Raw genomic sequence first — 23,353 nt, 5'->3', positions numbered from 1 at the left:
TTTTATTTTAGGCTCTGGATGCCATGAGCAACCTTCAAACAAAAGGTAAAATGTTGTCCTTCACTCTGTAACATTTCTCATAAAATGAAAATACTGGTGTTTATCTCCACATGCAGTTCCTGTTCTGTGAGGAGTTATACAGAAAGTTTCTGAGCTTGGTAACCTCACTCAGGTCATACAGGAAAGGAGGTCTGCCCAGGAACACCCCAGACTTGATCACTGAAGATGGAGTTCACCTTGCCAGACTTAGACCACACACCTGGTGTAAGCTTCTAAAATAGCCTTTTTAATCAGAGCAGCATCTCCAGAGAGGAATTTAGTTCCATTATCCTGCACAACTGCTCTAAGATAAGGTCTGCCTAGAAACACCTAGATTGAAGGTCTTAAGTTCAGGTCTGGTGTCTTTGTGCTCTCTGTAGTCAGGAGCATCTGTAAATACAAGTGGTGCGTATTCCTAGTGAGGTGAGTGGCTTCAGTTACATTCTGTCAGCAATCTTCTGCTAAGCTTTTTGGTTCTGGAAGCATTGTAGGAAACACTACTGCACAATCAAATACACTTGCTGAATAAATACTCAAGGCAGACCAGTTAATCAGGAAGTTCGTCAGTGATTAACCTACTATGTTTCCCTTTCCATATGAAGCTTAACTTAGTGCCTTTTTTGGGGGTACTTTTCCTGCTTTCCAAATTAGTTACTCAAAGTTGTCACCTACTGATTTTTAGTTACACTAGTGATTTGAAGAAACCAATGCCTGACTGAAGTGGGGAAAACTCACTGGTTGTTTTTCATTAAGTGTTTTCTTTCTACTGGAATGGTTTTTGTTAACTGTTTTTCTTTCTGTTAGACTTTCTGTGTCTGTTAGAAAATCTTCTCAGTAGCACAAAAGATAAAATGTTAGCATAAGAGATAGGTTTTTAGACATAAATGAAGATTGTTTTCATTAAACATAAGGCATTGGTACAACCTTGAATTTAGATACAGTGGCAGCTGGGAGACACAGCTGCCAGATGTAAAGGGGCCAAGATAAGAATTCTCACCCGCTTGAAGATTGGCTGGAAACCAACTTGAAGAATTATCTAGAAGAAGAATTAGTAGCAATGTTGTTGGGAAGCCAGAAGGTGACAGTGAAGAACCAGGAGTGAAAGGACCTTATCTGTGCAAAATAAGTTTTTAGAAATCCTAGTGCATGTGTAATGTTAAGATCTATATACGATTGGATATTAGGAAGAAGTTCTTCACCATGAGGGTGGTGAGACACTGACTGGCACAGGTTGCCCAGGGAGGTGGTAAATACCCCATCCCTGGAGGTTTTTAAGGCCAGGCTGGATGTGGCTCTGAGCAACCCGATCTAGTGTGAGGTGTCCCTGCCCATGGCAGGGGGGTTGGAACTGGATGATCTTTGAGGTCCCTTCCAACCCTAACAACTCTATGATTTAGGTGTGATTGGCTTCTTTTGGGGTTTGGAGCCTTTCAGGGACAACCCTCAATAAACTGGTGGATGCTTCTTAATAATTTTAACGATCATTAAGTCTTTATCACCGCATCACGACAGCCAATGTGACTTGTCAAGCTGGTGTTCTTTATTGCAGCGCTAGGATCACTCCCACAGATGTCTACCACCGAATCCACGGATACACGAGTTTCTATAGCTTCAACACATTATCCTATCCCCACCTGCACCTGGTGCTTATACAGCACTCGTAGCTATTGTAACTTCTCGATCACTTGAAATAATCTGTTGTTTTGTGCTCCTTTAACACCTCCGAATGGCCGGTGATTGGATATTCTTCGGTGATCGTGTCTTCACTTGTCCTTCGGATTTGTGCTCCGGAGTCAGCTACTTGCCTGTCTCCCAGCCCCTGGCTGCTCTCATTGAGTTCCTTTTGTCAAGCAAAGAAGTATCATCTGCAACCGGCTCCCCAGGTTTTGCAGAGGCTGAGCCTTGCAAAATTCAGTTATCTCCACAAATGCCTTTTGGAATCGCACATTTACAAAGTTCAGTGTTTTCATGTTTCCCTCTTTCGCTAGGGAGGACCCTGAAAACCTCCAGATGGTGCTCTCAATCAATCACTTCCGTTGAGTCAGCCTAGCTTTCCGTTTGGGCTTTTTTTGTACTTTGCATTATACACAGTGGAGCAGATGATTCCCATCGATGATCTAGACGTTATTAACTAGCATCTGCAGAGCTATTGCTTTTGTGGTTTTGTTTTCCTCTTGCTAGGCTTTGAAGGCCTGTAGACCTTCAAAGGCATCTGATGTCTGTCAATGTTATGGGTTTGGTATCAGTTATTGTTGTTGTATCTCAGGAATGCTTGTAAACCCGCCAAGTGGACAGAGCCAGCCTCTTGTGCTGCTCAAGCCTTCCCATGACATGTCTCTGTCTCTCTTCTTGGGGCTATCCCACACAACCAGCCTGCTGGGTGCTGCTGCAGGATTTAGGGATTTTTGGCTGGTTTTGACCAAAAGGAAGCAGAGACCTTACCCTTCTACATATATCCTTGGTAATATGAACAACTGCTCCACCGAGCTCCTCTCTCCCTTGTGTCCTCTGTCTGTTGTATGTCTTCTGCCACAGCCAGAGATGGTGACCCTGGAGATTTACACTGAGGCTGGTAAGTGCCAGGGTTTCCCACAATGGTGGTGGGACGTGCTGATTTACCAAACTGAGAGGGGCTTACGCTCCTGCTTGTGTGTGTTTGGGGCAAGGAGTGGAGAGCTGCTTTTGTTTGCAGTCCTGGGATGCCCTTTGGTATGTGTTGGTTTCCTGCCACCCTACAGCACTCTGTGACCACTGTCTGATGTGATTTCTAGGACAGTTGTGTCAGCACATACCTGGGAGATACTTTCAGTTTACTCAGGCATGCAGGGAAGTGTGGTTTGCGTTTGGGAGGTTTTCTGCTGCCTCCACCCTCCAGTGCAGAGCTGGAGACATGCCTTCTGTCAGCTGTTGGACTTCTGGGGTACTTTATGGGCACTCTTGTATTTTCTGTCTGCAGAAATTTGATGGAACCCTGAGAGTCTCCTGTGCACATGGGTCCTTCAGTACTGTCATGCCACACTGATGGCAGAGCATGGTTGTCATCCAGAGGCTTTGCATTGGGTTATGCAGAGCTAATGGTGGCCTGTACTGCCTGGAAATGTTCTGAGCTGTGTTTGGGTTTGTTATGTCTGCACCTAGGGCTAAGAAACTGGTGCAGATGCTGCAGACTCTCTCAGAACCCTTATCAATGCCTGAGCAACCATACTCAGTTATCTCAGGGTATTTCATTTTATTTTATGTCTGGCCCAGAGACCTACCAGTGACCTTGGACTTGTTTACTCATAGCTATTTTTGTGCTGCCAAAGAAGCTGCATGTGGCCCCCCAGAATATTCCATCTGGACTGTTTTTGGATGCCAAAATGTCCTGAGTACCCTGCATTATTTGATTGTCTAGATGATTTATGAGGTTAAATAAGGTGAAGTGCATGATCTCACGAGGTTCAGTGTAGCAAAGTGCAAGTTCCTGCATCTTGGTCAGGGCACTGCTCATTATCAATACAGGTTGGGAGATGATGAGATCACGAGCAGTCCTGCAGAAAAGAACTTGGGGGTACTGGTGGATGAGAAGCTGGATATGAGCCAGCAATGTGCACTTGCAGCCCAGAAGGCAAACTATCCTGGGCTGCATCAAAAGAAGTATGACCAGCAGGTCATGAGAGGTAATTCTGCCCTTCTACTCTGACCAGAGACCTCACCTGGAGTACTGTGTCCAGCTCTAGAGTTCTCAACACAGGAAGAACACAGACCTCCTGGAACGGGTCCAAAGGAGGGCCACAAAGGTGATCTGAGGGCTGGAGCACCACTCCCGTGAAGACTGGTTGGGAGAATTGGGATTGTTCAGCCTAGAGAAGACAAGACTCCATGGGGACTTTGTAGTGGCCTTCCAGTACCTGAAGGGGGCCTACAGGAAGGTTAATGAGGGAAGGTTAGCCTTGTTTAAAAGGGCTTGTAGCAATAGAACAAGGGACAGTGGTTGTACACTAGAGGGGGTAGTTTACGTTGGACATTAGGAGAAAGCTCTTCACAGTGAGGGTAGTGACATATTGGAATGATTTGCCCAGAAAGGTGGTGGAGGCCCCATCCCTGGAGACATTCAAGGTCAAACTTGATGGGGCCCTAGGCAACCTGATCTAGTTAAAGATGTCCCTGCTTGCTGCAAGGGGGTTGGACAAGGTGACCTCCAATGTACCCTTCCAACTTGATGCATTCTATGATCTCTTTCCTTGGGGAATGAGAGGATACAGTATGTAAGCAAGGTCTGTTTATTCTAGGAAATGTGTACTAATACGTCATGTGGCTTGTCTCTCTTTCCGTTGAAGATAATGCAGAAGCCTTGGAGGAAACAAAGAGTTTTGTACCAAACAGTGAGGAAGCTGGTTCTCTGGAGAACATTGCAGAAAAGTCTGCAGTGACCTCAGCTTCAGTGGTCTTTGAAAATACAGAGGGTTGCAGTCCAGAATGCTTAAGTATGCTGATAGAGAACATCAGTGGCCTGGCAGTAGATGATGGCTTCACCATGGAAGTGATACCTGAAATAAATGTTGCTGTAGCTACCTTTACAAAAAGTATTGGTAAGACAACATCTTTCACCATTGTTCATTTCCATGTGTGTCTGTATATGAATAACAGCTTCCAGAGCTTGATTCCTCTCCTGCTAGAGATTCAGGGAGTTTTAAAAAAGACACAGGTAGTGTCTCAAGAATGATGTGAGTCTGATATACAGGTCTGTGAAAGTTACTCTAGTCCAAGTGTCACACTGAAAAAAGAAAATTGTGGTGTCTTCATTAGCTGAAAATAGATGGGAATATTTCATTGTCTCAGTCTTGCTTTAGGTTAGATGTAGAAGAATTAGAAGTGGACAGAGTGTGGAGATGAGTTCTGCAAATTATCGAAGTAAGTGAAGTCTTCATTTGAGAAGATACTGAAACAGTGAGAGGTGCTTAGTGTGTCCTAGAGATGGCTAAGAGAGGAACAGAGCCACAGTGGTGGTGAATAGCAGAGATTACCGTGGCTGTGGCCATTTCCCCCGTTTTGTTACAACATGTAGTTATTTGGCACCAGAGACGGTTTTGCTGCAAACACAGGGAGAAAGCAGATTCAGCTCGTTTCTCTGCCAGAAGTGCTAGCTAGGGCTGATAACAACCCAGCAAACCACGGTCAGTTCATATCACTCCTCTGTTTACAGATACTACACAATTTGTGAACAAATGCTTACAAAACAAGAGACTTAAAGAGTTCCAGGTGACTGCCAGGCTTCTGGAATTGACCCGGAGCATCAAGGCTGAAGAGGTACCGGCCAGCGTCTCCACAGACTACATCACAGTTTACTTTGAGAACGCACGGAACGGAGGGGGGCCAGTGGCAGATGTCCAGCTCTTGCCTAAGGAGAAAGCTGCCATCGTTACTTTCTGTGATCACAAAGGTAAAGCTGTCCTCCTTCACCTGACTGAAGTGATTCCAGGTAGAGGACCTGAAAGAAAATTACTGCAGACTTGGGCATTAGGTGGAGCTCGGCTTGCTGTTGCTAAAGCCAGCGTCCACGGTCCTATTACTGAGAAGTGCTCTGGGTTTAGGAATAATGTCTAGGGTTTCAGAATGCCTCTGGGTTCATTTTAATACCTTCTTTGTGCATGGACAGTTCTCACTGATGGTTTTTTTCCCTGTTTATGGGGGATTTTATCTGACATATAAGAAAAATTGTACTTTCAAGGAGAGTGTCCTGGTTCCAGCTGGGATAGAGCTAATTTCCTTTCTCAGTAGCCAGAATAGTGCTGTGTTTTGGATTCACTTCATGGGATGAATACTGGTAATATGCCAAAGGTTTTAGTTGTTGCTGGAAAATGAAGGACTCCTCCATTCCACTTGTTTTGCTAGTGTGCAGGTGCAAAAGGAACTGGGAGGGAGCATGGCCAGGACAGCTCACTTGAAGGTGTCAAAGGGTATTCCATGCCATAAAACATCATGCTTAGTATGTAAACTTGGGGGAGGTGGCTGGAAGGGGTTGGATTGCCGCTTGAGCCTTGGTCAGGGGGTGACCAGTTGCACTGTGCATCACTTGTCTTTTCCTTGGGTTTGTCTTTGTTATATTAATTTTCATTATTACTATTTAATACTTTATCATTTTAGTTTATTTGTTATGCTGTTCTTGACTCAGGAGGTTTTTTTGCTTTGTTTTTATTTTTTCCCCTTGTCCTCCCAATCCCACTGGGCAGGGGGAAGAGTAAGTGAGCAGCAGTGTGTGGTATTTATTTGCTGGCTGGGGTTAAGCCACGATGGAGAAGCAGCAGATTTTATTAATGACTTCAGCATTTACTGTTAGTTTTCAGAAACTAAGGTCAAATATGTTCATTATCAGGGAGGAACAGAGCTAAAGAACAACTTTGTTACCTTTTCTTGAGTCCTGTTTTTGTGCCAGCGCAAGCTCTGCTAAATTTCTCTGTGTTATGAGACTTCTGACTTAGTAAATTCTTTTACCTTTAATTAAAGGGATATGCTGGGTGGTCGTTTTTCTTCTGACTTTCAGAATTTGCTTAAGAATATTTTGTACATTAAGTTAGTAAGTCATTTGGATCATTGTAATGTGATTTTAAGTCCCTGTCAACATTACAATTTCTTTCCTTTGTCCATTCTGACTTAAATGGAAAAAAAAATGCATTGGCACTAAGAGCTTTATTTGAAGTTGGAGAGCAAGAAGCATTTTGTAGTAGTAACTTGATATATCCCTGCTCTGTGGTGGAGTTTCTGTAGGAAATGAGAGCAAAGCACAGCTGTATAGGTAAATACAGGCACAAGCATATTTCATAGAATCATAGAGTCATTCAGGTTGGAAAAGACCCTCAAGATCATCAAGTCCAACCATTAACCCTACTCAGTCAAGTTCACCACTAAACTGTATCACTAAGTGCCATATCTAAACAACTTTTAAACGCATACAGGGATGGTGACTACCAACTTCCCAGGCAGCCTGCTCCAATGCTTGACTGCTCTTTCAGTGAAAAACAATTTCCTAATGTCTAGCCTAAATCTGCTGTGGTACAGCTTGAGGCTGTTCCCTCTTGTTCTTTCACTGATTACCTGTGAGAAGAGACCAGCACCTACCTCTCTGTATTGTCCTTTCAGGTAGTTGTAGAGGGTGATAAGGCCTCCCCCTCAGCCTCCTCTTCCTCATAATAAACAGTCCCAGTTCCCTCAGCTGCTCTTCATAAGAGTTCTTCTCTAGGCCCTAAACTACTAAATTTACTAAACTACTTGGAGCCAAGCCTTTTATCCTGTCCCCTGCAGAATGGTTTGGAAATTGGAAAGACCTGAAAAAAGTCCTTCAAATTAAGAAAAATAATAATAATAATAATAATAAAAAGCTACTTTATCCAGTGTAATAGCTCTAAGAACAGAGTCCCTTGCTTGAGTCAAAGTTAATAAGATATATATGTTTGTCTCTGTGTGTTAACTTTTAGATCTAAAGACTGTCTTGGAAAAGCAGCATTTACTAGACCAGACAGAGATTTCTGTGCATCCATATTACCACTCCTTGGGAGAAGCTCTCTATGGAGCAGCAAGACCAACTGTGAAGATGCCAGACCCCTTCGGGGTGCCGCTAGATCCGTATGTCTGGCAGTTTTTACAGAAGCAGGCTACACTGATCCAAGACATAAACCAGGAGATGGCAGTTTGCCACTGTGAGCTAAAATGGCCCCAGGCAGACTGCGAACGCCCAGAAATTACGGTGTGCCCATCACCATCTCTCTCCAAGCAGAAAAAGTCAGCGACTAAGTTGATCAAGACATGGAAGCAAAATGCTTCTGCTGAGTTCTCGCGTCTCATGGCACATTACGTAGCTATCAAATGTAAAGTAAGTTCGGTGAATTGGGAAGATCTGAGAAACAGGCTGGCCAAAGATGTTGCTTTGATCATAACTGATATTTCTGAGGAGACGGTGGTGATTGCAGGCAACAGAGCAGCAGTGGACAGTGCAGAGAAAGAAATGAGGGATTGCATGGAGAAAGCCACGAGGGACAGTGAAAGGGAAAAACTAAACCTAGAAATTTCCATGTTTGTGACCCCAGGGAAGTATGCTGTTCTGCACAATGCTGGGCTGGAAGACAACATTCATGAAGAATATCCGTACTTAAAGATCTTTTATGATGATGTAAATAAAACTGTTCATATGCGTGGACTACTTGCAGAAGTGTATAAAGTCAAAGCTGACTTACTGGAGAAGCTGTTGAATATCCCATGCACATCTGTTACCATTGATCCCCTTGTTCTCTACTATCTACAGCGTGTAGATAGTAAAAGAGTGTCGGAGACATTATTCACTAAGAAAAACATTAATGCTTTTTATGAGCTTGAGGATGATAGTGTGTTGCTGTTTGGAGATGCTCCCGAAGATCTTTCAGAAGCAGAAAGGCAAATAAAGACAAGCTTGGAATATAAGTGCATCAGCGTGGAGGATGGTGAGGTCACTAAAAAGGAGCAGTGGAGGATCCTTCTTGCTTCCTTGGGTGAGGAGTACAGCTCTTCTGAGGAAAGCGTAGTCATTGATGAACCTGCTGAAAAACAAAATGAAGTGGTTATTGCTGGCTTTTCCAAGGCTGTAACAGAAGTTTACCAGAAACTTACTGATTTTCTAGACAGAAACACACACGTGGAGGAGGTAATCCCGGCCAAGTTGGCGGTGGTAGTGCAGTATGTGGAGGAGGAAAAGTCCAATATTTGTCTTGAACTGAGGAAGAAAGGGGTGTCAGTTTGTTTTGACACCAAGAAACCGAGTATTTCTCTAAGTGGACCAAAAGCAGAAGTGTCAAAAGCGGTCACCACATTCAAAGCAATTCTCTCATCTCTCTACTCAAGAGATGTGCCAATAGATAAACCGGGAGCCAGAGAGTTCTTCACTGAGAGGAAAGATTCATGGATTTTTGAGGCAAAGCAGAGATTTAGCTGTTTGATTAGGCTGGAGGAAGAAGAAGAAGGTAAAGAACAAAACCAAGAGAATGATGAAAAAATTGATAACAGAAAGCTGTTCTACAAGGAAATGCTGCCAGATGGAGTTGTAGTAGCAGTGTATAAAGGTAACTTGTGCAATTACCCTGCTGATGTTGTGGTAAATCCAGCTAATGAAGACTTAAAACACACTGGGGGCCTTGCTGATGCACTGTTTAAAGCAGCTGGTCCAGAGCTGCAGCAGGACTGTGATGAGCTGTTGAGGAAAAATGGGAGTCTGCACCCTGGGTGTGCAGTTATCACAAGGGCTGGAAAACTCCCTTGCAAGAATGTCATCCACGCTGTTGGGCCCAGGTGGAGGCAGCATGAAACAGAACAGTGTGTGTGCTTGTTGAAAAAGGCAGTGAAGAAAAGTCTACAGCTGGCTGGAATATACGATCATCATTCTATAGCTCTGCCCGCTATAAGTGGAGCAATTTTTGGCTTCCCGCTTCAGACCTATGGAGATTCAGTTGTGTCCTCCATCCAGGAGACCTTGGAAAAGTCTGTAGGGGACAGCAGCTTGAAGGAGGTTCATCTTGTGAGTGACGAGGAAGAAATGGTTCGGGTTCTGAGTGAGACAGTAAAAAAAGTGTTTGCAGGTGAATCATCTTCCCAAACACTGCTGATGAAAGAAAGCCAGAAGAAGAGAAAAGATCTGAAGATGATCACAACAGATGAAGGACTTTGCATCCGAGTAGAGGAGAAAAATATTCAGGAAGCCACGGTAGGTCTTTTTAATTTTCCACTTCCTCCCTAACGTGATGTGAAGATCTTTAAACAGAAAAGGAAGAAGAGTAGGACGTATTGCTTCATAAGGCAATGACTAGGTAAGGGAACAGTGGCTATATGCTGGGTAAACAAGGATGCAAGCCTGCAAAACTGATGGATTTCAGGCTGTGATCTGCCACTCTGCAGCCATTGTGAGTGGGCAGCTGTAAATTTCAGGATGTTTTATTCCTAGCTGTTTTTTATTCATTCTCCATACCTAAGGCCAATGTGTAAAACCAAGTTTTCTCTTTGGGGGTTGGGTGTTTGTTTTTTTTGGGGTGTTTTTGGTTTGGGTTTGTTTTGTTTTGTTTTGCTTTTAAGGGAAATACTAGAATACTTTCTAAAAGTGTTTACATGATCTATGGCTAGCTAAGTTGGGCGTTACGGGAAATCAGCAGCTGTCTGGACTGCCGTCATGAGTCATGCTAGCAGGGAGAATGTAACTTACTGTGGTTTTAGTTCCCTTCTCTTTGGATGAATTAAAGACACAACCCTAGGAAGAAGTTCCTGGGGTCCAGAAACATGACTATGGAAGAGTGCATGCTTAGATTTATCTTTTTTTCTTCCCCCCCTGCCCCGCCACTCCCCAAAGCCTAGACCTGATGCTGCTTATTTCCCATTTCCCCTCCCCATTTTCCTTTCTCAATCTTTTTGCAAATAAAAAGTTTAACTACTGCTCTCCTTAGACCATCAAGGCTCAGTTTACACCTCTGACATAGTTCTAGCGATACAAAATGCATCTTGATAAATCTGTTTCAACAGCTCTTGACTTTTATACTTTAGGAGTTTGAAATCCCCCTAAATTCACATTATTATTGTCCTGTTGTTTCTATATTGCTTTGGTCATTTTGGTGCCTGTAAAAGCCTATTTCAGTAAAAGAGCAATAATAGATGTTAAAAAAAAAAACAAACCCAAACCTCTATCTGACACACATTTAAAATGCTTTGTAAATAAAGCATCTCTTGTAGAGAAAAGCAAAGCAAACACCAGACGTTGGTACTGCATTAGAGCAAGGCAACATCCTTTCACCTCATTTTGGTGCATGAGGTGCTGCTTTTGTTGATAAGGTGTAGGCAAGCCCTCTTCAGTGAAAAGCAGGAAAGGGACATGAAACTTTCTACATTTGTACAATACATGTGTTTTGCATCCTCTGATGATGGTAGAGAAGAAGGAACAGTACTGCAGCAGTTCTTTACAAGGAAATGTAGGAAAGGTTGGGTCTTGGGAGAGTGGATGAGGCACATGGCAGAGGCTGGGTTTATTTCACACAGCCAGACATTATCATCTGCCTGGGACAAGGTGAGTCACAGTCTTTCCACCACTGAGGGCCTGACAGCTCTGGATGGGTGCATGCCTGGATGGATGACCTGCTCACACATAGATACCTTTGGTATTGGTACTCACAGTGGGTCTGATGCCACTTACTGTAGGTTTTCTACAAGTCTAGGGATACTCAACATGCAGAACCTGTGCTGGAAACCAGGTTATTTATCCACAGACATTTCAGGTTTCTGTGCCATGGATTGTCTTGTTGTCTGTGCTATTAGTCTCAATGTATGTCTTTACTCAAAGCCTGGCTAGATATTTTCATTGTAATTTTGTGGCAGACGGATGTAATCGTCAACAGTGTCGGGGAAGATCTGAAGTTTGGCGTGGGGCCGCTTTGCAAAGCCTTGCTGGAAAAGGCTGGACCAGACCTCAAAGAAGAGTTTGATGAAGAAGCAGAATGTCCATCTACTTTTGGGGAGAGCGTGCTCTGCACCTCTGGATATAATTTGGCCTGCAAGTTTGTGCTTCATGCCATACTTCCTGCGTGGGATGGAGAAATAGGACAGAACACGAAGGTACATTTTAATTGTTTAGATGAATAATTGATTTTTGAGAATAGTTTTATTTGGGATCCTATCCTGAACTCCAGGAGTGACCTTAAAGAAGTCTTGATGCACCAAGAGCTTTTTCTTTCCACACCAGCGTAGTCTCTAGGGAACTAATAATAAATGATGTGGGGTTTTTTTTAAGACAAAGTAAAGTACAATAAAGATCTCTGCTATATTTTACAGACACTAGAAAATATCATCACATCCTGCCTGAAGGAAACTGAAAATCTTGGACTGAAATCAATTGCTTTTCCAGCTATTGGAACTGGAGGATTTGGATTTCCTAAAGCTGTTGTTTCTAAGTTGATGTTTGATGTGGTATTCAAGTTCAGTAGTAGTCGCACTGTGAAGAGTCTTCAAGAAGTTCATATTCTCTTGGACCCAAAAGACGTGGATAACATTCAGGTAGTCCTTAGGAGAAAGCTGTCTGTGTTGCTGACTGTTCTAGTCATGTCTTAATGACGCATTTTAGCTATATTGCTTTCTTAAGGGAATCATGTAGTATTTTCTTCCATGGACCAGTGACAGTGGGATGCCTCTCCAGTGTCTCTGAAATGTAAAGTCTCAGCAAGCACAAGCTGCAGACAAAACTGGCCTGGCTACTGGTACTGTAAAACACCTGTTGGTGCTCACTCATCTTTTGAAAGATGAGTCCTGCCAACATACAGTATCTGTTACCACACTGTCCACACTCAGTCTTCCACTGTTATTGATACCTAACCATGACTGTAAAATGCATCAGATGGCTCAGCCAGAGCTACGTGACTGTTAATGGCAATTAGAGAAATACAGTATATAAACTGAGATGCTGTCTTGGGTACCTTTTTTCTCTTCTTAGGTTTTTACATCTGAACTAGAACGTAGAATAGCTGGAAGTCGCAATGCTGAAGGACCACAGTCAAGTAAGTTATGTAGGGGCAGGAGGTGAGACATGGGGGGAAGAGTGTAAATCCTGTAGTTTTATTTATATCAGGAAACAGACAAAATGTCTTCAAGACACAGGGCGCTTTTATTTCTTTTTTTTCCTCCTAATGGACTGCCATTCTTAAACTCCATTTGTAAAAGTCTTAAAGAGGAATTTCTTCTGAGGGCATGCTTATCTCTTAGTGAGGCCAGTGGTATCACATGGACAAGGATATCCTGTTAAGGGAACCGTTACTTTGTCCTACTCAAAGGGTACAAGAACTTGGTATGGCTTGTTTGGTAAAGTGATAAATAATATTTCTGTACTTTTAATCTCTTGTACAGACATACACAAAATTGATACTTTCTTTTCCATGTGTTAATTAACAGTCTTGTAGCACAATGTTAAAATTGTATGAGTGAACTGTATCAATGGCAGAGGCTTGTGTGTAAGAATATATAGCTCTTTCTTCTCAGCCACTGAGAGTGTGGAGTTGAAATATGAATTAGGTAAGTTTGGAATAGGGAACAGTTTTATATCTGTGAAGGTAAAGATGAAATAACTTAAAAGTGGTGTGATGGGATCTCCATTACTTGCAGTGCTTAAGCTGGATACTCCATCTCCTGTAAGAGTCAGTTTAGGAAACTCTTGTTGCAGAGCGGGTCAAATCAGCTAACCCCAAGAGTCCTTTCTGAATTTATACTGCATGAATTTACAGGAATGGAAATGGTTTCATATTCACAGCATTGAAATGGAAGCAATACAGCACCTTCCTGATTTCAAAAATGGAGTAAAGAGAAAAGCACGGACTCTAGGTCCATCAAATTGATCTAGAGCATATATCCTTAGATGGGTTAGTTGAAGTTTCCAGCAATGAAAAAGCATAAAACTCCAAAGGAGAGGAGAAATGTTCTCAGGAAACTTTATTTCCTGTGCAGGTTTCATTAGGCCTGTTTCAACTGAAGCATTGGGAGTTCATGAAATGCAGATTGGTTCCATTACACTGCAAGTAATTAGCGGAGATATTACCAAGGAAGACACAGAAGTTATTGTGAGTGTATCAAATGCAGCATTTGATGCCACATCAGGTATTGTATTGAATATGCAATTCTTACAGTGATAAATTTGAGCTAGTTTTCAGGAGGGAGTTGGAGAAAGAATTGTCCATATGGGAAACTTCTATCAAGTACCTTTCAGATGAAAGTTGTGCTTACTCAGCAAATAGATCTTAAACACTTTTTTTAACATGAATATTCCATTTAGTTTCCATACTAATCAAACAGAAGGCATGTGGCAGATTTTCTTTGCTTAAAACCAAAACTCCTTAAATAAAAGGAAATTTTATGATCAAATATAATTCTGAAGAACTACTTGTGTCCTAATATGTTTCACCCTATGTCAATGCCTTGGTTAAGTAAATAGACCTGTAAGGAGCAGAGAATTCTATGGTGACATTATGAATTGCAAGCATGATAGCCCTGAAATGATGCAATTCAAAGCAATCAGAAAGTTGGGTGAGGGGCATGCTATTGGGTGGTGCAATGATAAATAGGAGCTATTCTTAATGATAGCTGATCGATAATGAAGTCAGCATCCTATTTGCAGCCACTGCAGTGTGTCGTGGAGGGTACTTAGGAGAATGGGCAAGGTTTTGCACTTTGTTGGATCTTGCCACATGAGAATTTGAGGTATTTGTAAAGTACAGAAGTTGGGTAGAGTTTGGAGTGGAGATAACAATGGAGATGACAATGTTGAATGTGTATGCTTTGTGTGTATAATTTAAGGAGTCTTCAAAGCAATTTTGGATGCTGCTGGTTCTGAGGTAGAAGATGAATGTTACCAGTATGCTCACTGTGGTATGTTAAAGCGTACTCTTCTGTTTGATTAACTTACTTTTGTTCTTTCTGGAAACTTAAAAGTTGTTTTATAATTCTCTACTCTGATAATATAATTATTTTATCTGAAAAAAAGAGCTTTCCCTTCTAGGAATTTGGAAAAGTCTTGTTGTTGTTTTGACACCTACGTTAAGAATTCTTCTTTTCACAACTGAACAGAAGATGGATACCATTTTCTGCTGCTAATAAGTGCTGGGATATTAGTGTAATTTAAGTTCTTCACCCCTGAAATTACTCAGGCATGTTCCTGACTTATCAGAAACAATGACATTGACTTGAGTATAATTTTTAAGCTGTTGTCAGCTACAAAAGAGCTGAAGTTTTGAAACTGAACAAAGTGTGGGGAAGACTCTTTTGGTGCAAGTGCATGCAGGACTGGCTTTTAAAAGCTAACAGCAAAACTGGGCTTCTATTGCACAAATGCATAATTACTTTTTGTTGAAATAATGAAACTCTGCTTATCACCTTGATCATGAGTTGTTCTGCATTCTGCCAACCTAGAGCGTCGCTGGTCTTTGGAATGGGCTGCCCAGGGAGGTGGTGGAGTCACCGTCCCTGGAGGTGTTCAAGAGGAGATTGGATGTGGCACTTGGTGCCATGGTCTAGTCATGAGGTCTGTGGAGACAGGTTGGACTTGGTGATCCTTGGGGTCTCTTCCAACCTTAGTTATACTGTGATACTGTGAACTCCCATGTCACTGTGGTTGGCCTCTATGAGCACAGACAAGGGACACGTTCTGATGACGTAAATAAAATGCCCCTGCTCTAAGTCTAAAATTTAACTTTCAAGATGAAGTTTCCTGGATATTTTTTCTGGCCTTTGGCTCTGCAGGCTCTCCCTATTTATCAGCCTGATCTTCGTGCATGCAGAGCATCTTACAGTCAGCCCTTTAACTTTGTGCCCAGTGAAGTGTTATGTAACTCTGTATTCATCGGTCCGTTCCTCCTCATGACCTGACTCCATTTTGAGGTGTTTGTAGTCAAACATGAATGCTTAAAAAAATAAGAGATTCCAAACTACACCTCTTGGATCAATTGTTCATTATGTTAATGGTATTTTTGTAACCATTCAGCCCTTCTGCTGACTACAAGCTTGAGCTTTCAAGGAATAAGTGGCATAAGAAAGCATTTCTCATATAAATGAGTCGTGCACATGCTATTGGCATGTTTTTAAATGAAAGTGAGCTGTACTTAAATTCAACCTAACTTCTGAAGTTGTGCTTAATAGGAAACTACTGCACAGCAGAGATCTCAGGAAATGGGAGATAACACACAATAACTTGAATTATTTCCTCAAATTCTGGAAACAGAAAAACAGGCCCAACTAATACCAGGGTAACAGCTCACAGTGGATTTCTCCCCACTTGCTCTTCTAGCATCAATATAACCAGCTGTTTTACCAGAAGAGATAGATGCTTAGAAAATGTCTCCTTCTTTATGTTCTTTCTTCCAGCTGAGAAAAGTGGCTTTATTACTACACAAAGTGGAAACCTGTTGTGCAGCAAAATCATCCACTTGGTTCACAACTGTGATGTGAAGAGTCAGGTTTCCAAAGTGCTTAATGAGTGTGAGCTATGGAAGTACAAATCTGTTGCCTTCCCAGCAATTGGAACAGGTTTGAATTTCCTTGGGAAAGTGATCAGGGCTGTGATGGGGATGGTTCAGAAACTGGGACGAAGTTAATACCTCTGATAAGGATAACCCTGGACTTGTACAAGAAACTCTGTAAACTGATTTGTGGAAGTTCACTGTAGTCAGCTCAGATGCCATCTGCACACTTCAAAAATGCTGCCTTTTTAAGAAAGTATCAATATTACAGTTGCTGTTGATTGAGCAAGAACACCCAAAGAAAAGATACTGATCCATAAAAGACATTCTGTTCCTCCCAAAAAACCCCTATATCTCAGATGGCCACCCTGCACCTTTCTTCAAGCTTCCCATAGACCTTGTCTTGGAATTTCAGCTACATGGAAGAGCTGGGTTGTGGTCTATAGGCAAAGAAAGCTGGAATTGTCCTGAGACCAAGCTTTGCCTGGCTGACTACAGAAATTCTGCACTGGGTACAGAATACCTGCATTCGCACTCTTAGCAGGTCTTGTTTCAGCCTACCTGCACTAGCAGAGGGCTGGAGACAGATTTAAGCTTCTGGCTAACTTGGGGAGCAAGGCTTTGAAGAAAGCAGGGTATCTTTCTCAGGTTAAAGCTCCCCATGACTAGAAGAAATGTTGAGCTGGTTCTTGCTCAGCATGCCATGTCAGGTAGGAGCTGGTGCATGAGTCTGTTTAGAATCTGTGGTGATAGAGTGGCAGAATCCCAACATATCACAAGGGCTGTGCAAGGGGTGCTGTGGCACATGTTCAGTGTCTCAGGATAAGCTTCCACTTGGACTTCAGCCTTCTAAGGGAGCGAAAGCAGCTATTTTGAGCTCCGTGTTCCTGTTTGTATGTTGAAACTTGTGCCAACATCGTCTGCTAATTCTGATTTGGTTTTATTTTCATACCCCATTTAAAAATAGGAATAGAGTTAGTGATGAGTTTAAAAATATCAGGGGAGGGCTGAGGATGAAGTGCTTTTTGGAACCTCTAAGCAAAAGCTGGGGCGGGGGGGTGGGGTGGGGGTCAAATCCCAGAAGGGCTTTCCAGGGCTGTGTGTTGTTTCAGATCATGAAGCTCACCGGCTTAGGCGTAAATCTGAAGATAAGCTTGGGGCTTTGGCCAGAAAGCATAAGGGGGGAGGAGAGAGGGGTACCAGTCTGTAAAAGCTGGGGACATGGTCTCTGTTTCCTGGATGTTGCTGTGATTTAAGTACTGCTGACTGTTATGTGCATGTTATTTCTGTTTAGGTCAAGCAGGACAGAGTCCATCAAAAGTAGCTGATGACATGTTGGATGCTATAGTGGAATTTGCAAGCAAAAGATCAGTGCAGCATTTGAAAAAAATTAAAATAGTCATCTTCCAAACAAACATGCTCAGAGACTTCTATGAAAGCATGAAGAAAAGGGAAGGCTCAGATTTATCCACAAAGGAGTCATGGATGTCTCTGTTTAAATGTAAGGAGGTGGGGGGGGGCGCTGTGTACATGGCCACTTAAAACTAAAGGTCACTCATTTCATACTTAATGTACATTTCTTCACAGCATTTTTATTGGGCAAATCCCAAGACACCATGAAGAAAAAGGATGTGGTTTTGGAGAAGAAGGTTGATTTAGCCACGTTTCAAATTTGTGGAGAAAGCCAAGAAAATGTGGATGCAGCTGAATCCTGGATAGAGAATCTAATTTTAAAGGAGCAGTTTGAAAACACTATTTCAGACGAGCTAATTGCAAATTTTGATGACAGCGAGATTGACATTTTGGCAGATCTCCAGAGAAGAAAGCATGTTACCATTCAGCTTGAAAATCACCTTTCCCCTCCTTGCATTAAAATTTCTGGTATTAGCAGGGATGTCTACTTTGTTTCTGTGGAAGTCCAAAAAATGGTGAAAAAAATTAAGGATACTGAAGAAGAACGATCCAAGGCCGAACTGGTTTATAACCTGGTAGAGTGGAGGTATTCAGCAAGCAATGGCACTTTTGTTGCTTTTGATAAGCTGACAAATATGCAGCTGGAGGATGCCAAACTAGCCAAAGTGAAATATATTACTGTCAAAATTAACCAGAAGAAGTACAAGGTAGATCTGAAAACTCTACAGGCTAAAGATCACCAAGGAAAAACTTTAATCTTCCAACGTGTGCAAAAGAATGAAGGTAAACTGCAACTCTGTTAATAAATAATAATGTTAATAAATAATAGTGATTACTGAATGCTAATTATGATAAAAGCAAACTTGGGTATTCCAAAGTAGTAGGCTATCCCATAGCTTTTTTTCCTCTTTCTCCCACCTCACCCCAGTCATGCCATATCCAGCAGTTTCAAGTTTCATCATTACTGATATGACTGAAATCAGAACTTCTACTTCAAGCACAAATTATGTCTGTCCTTATGTAACAGGAAGTGGTGTATGAAAAATGCACAAAACTCTTCTGTGGTTTTTCAAGCTTCTTTCAGTTGGTTCTTGGTATGGGGATAATTAGACTAGAGAAAATCTAGTCTTAACAATGTGCTACAGAGCCCTTGATGTATTGATGAAGGGAGTATTTCTGGAATAAAGATGACCTACTGTCATGGGTTAACCCAGGACACCTGCCTAAGGTGCTGGCCCCTGAACCCTCTACATGCAGTTGGTTTGTAAGACATGGACACAAAACTGAGCTAGGGATCTCTGATGATAACAATGCAATCTGTGTGTTGCAGCTCAGCAGTCCATACAGCTCCCGGAGCACTGGAATGACATGCAAAATGAATGGGTCAAAGTGGTGAATCTCCAGCCATCACATCAGGAATATCTGGTTGTTCAGAAGAAGTTTAAGAGAACCTGTCCCAACTATACCATAACGAAGGTGAAATCCGGGGTGGGGTAGTGAATCCTTGGTCTGAAAACATTAATATGAATTCTGAATATTTGTTTGTAAATTGTCTGTAACCTAATACAGCTTTCCTATGTCAGTCTCCCCAGCACTGTAGAGAGTGGATACATGTCAAATCAAATTTCCTGTGAGGTGCCCTGCCATTTATGCCTCCTAATGCAAAACCAGTGACCATCAAGAACAAGAGGACACAGTCTCAGGCTGCGCCAGGGGAGGTTCAGGCTAGATGTTAGGAAGAAGTTCTATACAGAGAGAGTGATTGCCCATTGGAATAGGCTGCCTGGGGAGGTGGTGGAGTCGCCATCACTGGAGGTTTTCAGGAGAAGACTTGATGGGGTGCTTGGTGCCGTGGGTTAGTTGTTTGGGCGGTGTTGGATTGGTTGATGGGTTGGACGCGATGATCTTGAAGGTCTCTTCCAACCTGGTGTATTCTATGTATATGTATTCTATGTATCAGTCTTCAGGCTGACTGTGTCCATAGATTCATAGAATGGTTCGGCTTGGTGGGGACCTTGAAGGTCATCTAGTTCCTACCCCCTGCCATGGGCAGGGACACCTTCCACTAGACCAGGTCACTCAAGGCCTCATCCAACCTGGCCTTGAACACCTCCAAGAAGGGGGCATCCTCAGCCTCCCTGGGCAACCTGTTGCAGTGTCTCACCACCCTCACAGTAAAGAACTTCTTCCTAATCTCCAGTCTAAATCTACCCTCCTCAAGTTCAATTAATGTGGTACTCAGTCTTTGATGTGGTACTTCCAGTTAGTAAATTCTATATTGAAATGGAAGCATGAGCAAACACATCAAAATACAAAGTCCTTTCAGATTGGCTTTCAGCTATTTCACTATTTACTTCCCTGTCAGTCCCAGAGCCTTTCAGACTAGATTTTTGGTTTTTAACCAAAGTGTAAAGATCTGATCCTGCTAAGTGGAAAAGTATCCTACACAGTACACAGAGATTTTGTTGTCAGAGAGAAGATGGATTTTATTCAGAATCGAGGGGAAGTGCAGTGAAATGAAGAGTGAGAATATATGTGGTTTAAATGTTTTCTTCTGTCATGAGATTCAACAAGCATGGTTACTGAGTTACAAATAGAACATAATAGGAAAAATCAGGTAATGGCATGAAGTCTTTTTCCACTGAAAATGGGAAGCTGTTACACAGCAATGCCTTTAAGATTGTACTTTGATGCAGATACGCTCTTTCCCCCTGAGCTATATTCACATCGTTGGCAGAGGGAGCCAGCAAGATCCATCCTCCCACCAACTTATTTTTATATAGGTGTTTCTTAGGGGTTGCTAAGGAAGTGGAGAAAGTAATTTTGACTTCCAAGCTGAGATCTAGAAGAGAAACTTAAATTCAACATAATGCTATTGCTACAGGCTACCCTTTAGTGAGGAAACCATCCATAAGGAAGATTAGGATGTACAGAAGGTATCTTGCACCATTGCCTATAGCAGTGGTACAGCAGCTTGTTTCTAGAAATGACAATGCAGAGCTGCACTGTGACTGCCTGTGTACCTGGTATACTAGGGAAGGCAAATTAACAAAGCTTGAAAACCTCTTACAAGATACTCTGTTTTCTGATTTTTCAACCCAACCCACATGCTAACAGGACATGATGAAAATTACTGTCATCCTTTCAGTTTGATTTGGTTTTAATGCTTTCCTGCTGTGATAAATATACCATTCCCTACCAGCATAAATATGGTTCTATTTTGTAACTTTGCAGATCGAAAGAATACAAAATCCCTTCCTCTGGCAGACATACCAAATTAAAAAAATATCTCTCTGCAAGAAGAACAGAAATCAAAATAATGAGAAGTTGCTATTTCATGGGACACCTTCATCCTCACTGAGCATGATCAACTACAATGGATTTAATCGTGGGTTTGCTGGAAAAAATGGTGAGTTGCAGTTAATGTCCTTGATTTGTATCAGGTGCCAGGCATTGTTGGTGTTACAGTGCTATCAGCACAACATGAAGACTGACTAAAGCTGGAGAGCAAAATAATAAACACTTTCAGAATGTAATGTCTATAGACACAGGAATGAACCTGCTCAGTTAACCCCTTGCTGATGAATGCCACTGTCTAAAGGGCATCAGTAAAATCTCACCTGCTCTGACAATCAACTCTGGGCAGCATTTTGTTTCGTGTGATCTGCCTACAGAAAGGAGCAAGGACCATACCTTGAGCTCTGGTATCTTTTCTCTTCTTAGGCAAAGAGAGGTAGCGAAGTAGAGGTGCAGATATTTCTCCTGTCAGCTCCAAATATAAGAACAGCACAAGCAGTCACAAAATCCAGAAAACTAATTACAGCTATGTAGTCATTTTAAGTTAAAAAGGCTCTGAAGATTTGCAGTTTGATGGATTGAAGGCTTTTCCCCATAGGAATGAGTAGTCAAAACCTGGGTGTTGACACTTTACCAAACATTTGATTCTGATACAAAGGATTATTACTATAATTTGGTGTTTAACCAAATATATCATTTCTCCAGAATGAAAAAAAAGGAAGCTTTTAGACATGAGAATGAGAACACTGATTTTATTTGAAAATGTTTTTCAAAGCAGGTGCCTCCATTGGAAATGGAACCTACTTTGCTGTTGATGCAAGTTACTCTGCTCAGAAGACTTGGTCCACACCCGATGTGGATGGCAAAAGATACATGTACTTGGCTCGAGTCCTTACTGGGAAGTACTGCCTGGGGCGCAAAGGACTAATCACTCCACCACCAAAACATTCATCAGATCCTACTGACCTGTACGACAGTGTGGTTGATTGTGTGAATGCTCCAACCATGTTTGTCATATTTAATGACATTCAGGCCTATCCTGAATACCTCATTACTTTCAAAAAATAGAATATTCTTAGTAGTCTGGAAAATTCTAGTGCCTTTCACATGTGGGAATTAACGGGGCAATATTTGACTCTTGTTTGTATCTTGGTGTCTTCACTGAAGTGGTTATTTACCTAGGCCTGTGTTCAAATAACTCTGCAAATCATCAACACCATGAGGCCAGCAAATATTGTAGAATATGCTGTCTCAATACTCTCATTTTAAATTTAGTTATGCAGAGGTGTAGGAAAGAACTGTGAGAACAGCCCCAACCTCTTCCCATCCTAGGCACAGGGGCCCGGTCGGAGGGAGAGCTGCTCTGCCTCACCTGTAGGGATATTGGACATACACTTTGCACTCACTGTTTCACACCTCCTGCTGTTGCAGCATACTTTATTATTCCCTGGGTATAAATTCTTATGTTCAAACCTGTTTCTTTGGGGCATTCTCTGTGGTCCCCTGTTCTAAGTACAACCACCTTCCACCTACAAAGCCATTGCTACTTGCATTTTCAAGACAAGGAAGAGAGCCTTTTAATTTCTTCTGGACAGTGCCAAACTACTGACCCTCCTGTAGAATTACCAGTTTGCAGAGAGCCATCTACAGGTTAGTTGTACCCCTACAGGTCAGCACACTTAAAACTGTTTGAAAATATTTCAACTGTGTAAAGCAAGTAAAAAAAAAAAACAAATAATGGCATTTGTACCTCTTTGCAACTGGTACACAATCACAATGGTAACCTTACAACTGCCACTCAAAACCAAATGTAGGCTGGATCTAATAAAAGTGTTTTCCAACAGCTACATTGTATTACTGAGTCATTTACACGCAGGCACAGACTTCAAGTGGAAATGTTGCTTTACATTTTAGCCTCTTTATGTTACAGTAATAGCATAAACAACGGCCACCTGAAAATGCCTGGAAGACAAAATTGTTTTCTTCTCTTGTCCCAGGTGACAGATTTGTGCATACAGCCGCCAGCTGAAAGTATTTTGCCTTTCTCCAAAGGAGCCCCCTGCTATAAATAGCAGCCAGGATGTCTTAAAATGCCAGACTGCAATGCTCTCATTGCTTATGGAGGTGGCAATATAAAAAAGTTAAGCTCTTCACAGCAGGTGTCCATACAACACTTTAGATGAATGTCCTGCATACATTCCCACTTCAAGCAAAACAGATTTTAACCCATTCCTGCTTTAATAGATTTTGCTCCCTGGGGAAAGGGGAGGATGCTTTTCTCCCTTTTTTGGGGGGTGGGGGTGGTTTTCTGTATTGCTTAAACAGTGCAGCAGATAGAGTGGCTCAGTTTAACTGACAGCACCAATTGTCCACTGGCTTCTTGCCCTGCTGTCACTAAGCTGCATGGTGAGCTGGGATACACCACTTTCTATATGCATGGACCACACAGTTTAGTGCCATGGAAAGCAGCAGGAGCTGCAAAATGAAGCAGTGCAAAAACCCTGACAATTTTTATCCCTGGTGCTGGTTGTACACATTTCTTTACTAGTTTCTGTACTATAAACTTGGGTGTGCTTTGTTGTATAGTGGTTATGGTCCAAAAAGATGGAAAGGGCTACATGGAGTATGAA

The 23,353-nt window shown here is 42.1% G+C and overlaps 1 protein-coding gene across 1 annotated transcript; it reads left to right on the top strand.

Annotated features, from left to right (window-relative positions):
- Positions 1–15: 15 nt before the first annotated feature.
- On the top strand, positions 16–21,843 carry LOC104303729 (protein mono-ADP-ribosyltransferase PARP14). The gene is made up of 11 exons (XM_054176677.1): positions 16–45; positions 4,359–4,610; positions 5,225–5,461; positions 7,494–9,745; positions 11,398–11,634; positions 11,851–12,072; positions 12,506–12,569; positions 17,601–18,224; positions 18,757–18,902; positions 20,661–20,835; positions 21,502–21,843. Exons 1-11 carry the CDS (start codon positions 24–26, stop codon positions 21,789–21,791), a joined length of 4,521 nt encoding a protein of 1,506 aa, XP_054032652.1. The 5' UTR covers positions 16–23; the 3' UTR covers positions 21,792–21,843.
- The last annotated feature ends 1,510 nt before the right edge of the window (positions 21,844–23,353 follow it).

Source organism: Dryobates pubescens, chromosome 2 (genome assembly GCF_014839835.1).
Source record: "Dryobates pubescens isolate bDryPub1 chromosome 2, bDryPub1.pri, whole genome shotgun sequence".
In the NCBI taxonomy this organism is placed as follows: domain Eukaryota; kingdom Metazoa; phylum Chordata; class Aves; order Piciformes; family Picidae; genus Dryobates; species Dryobates pubescens.
Note: the sequence above shows the minus strand (reverse complement) of the source record. Positions and strands in the feature narration are given on the sequence as shown.

What these genes read in the sequence shown, in the direction of transcription:
- LOC104303729 (XM_054176677.1), top strand. Translation starts at nt 24, where the DNA reads ATGAGCAACCTTCAAACAAAAG. An exon ending in AAAATATTCAGGAAGCCACG is followed by an intron (nt 9,746 to 11,397) that starts GTAGGTCTTTTT and finishes ATTTTGTGGCAG; the next exon opens with ACGGATGTAATCGTCAACAG. An exon ending in AAGACGTGGATAACATTCAG is followed by an intron (nt 12,073 to 12,505) that starts GTAGTCCTTAGG and finishes TTCTCTTCTTAG; the next exon opens with GTTTTTACATCTGAACTAGA.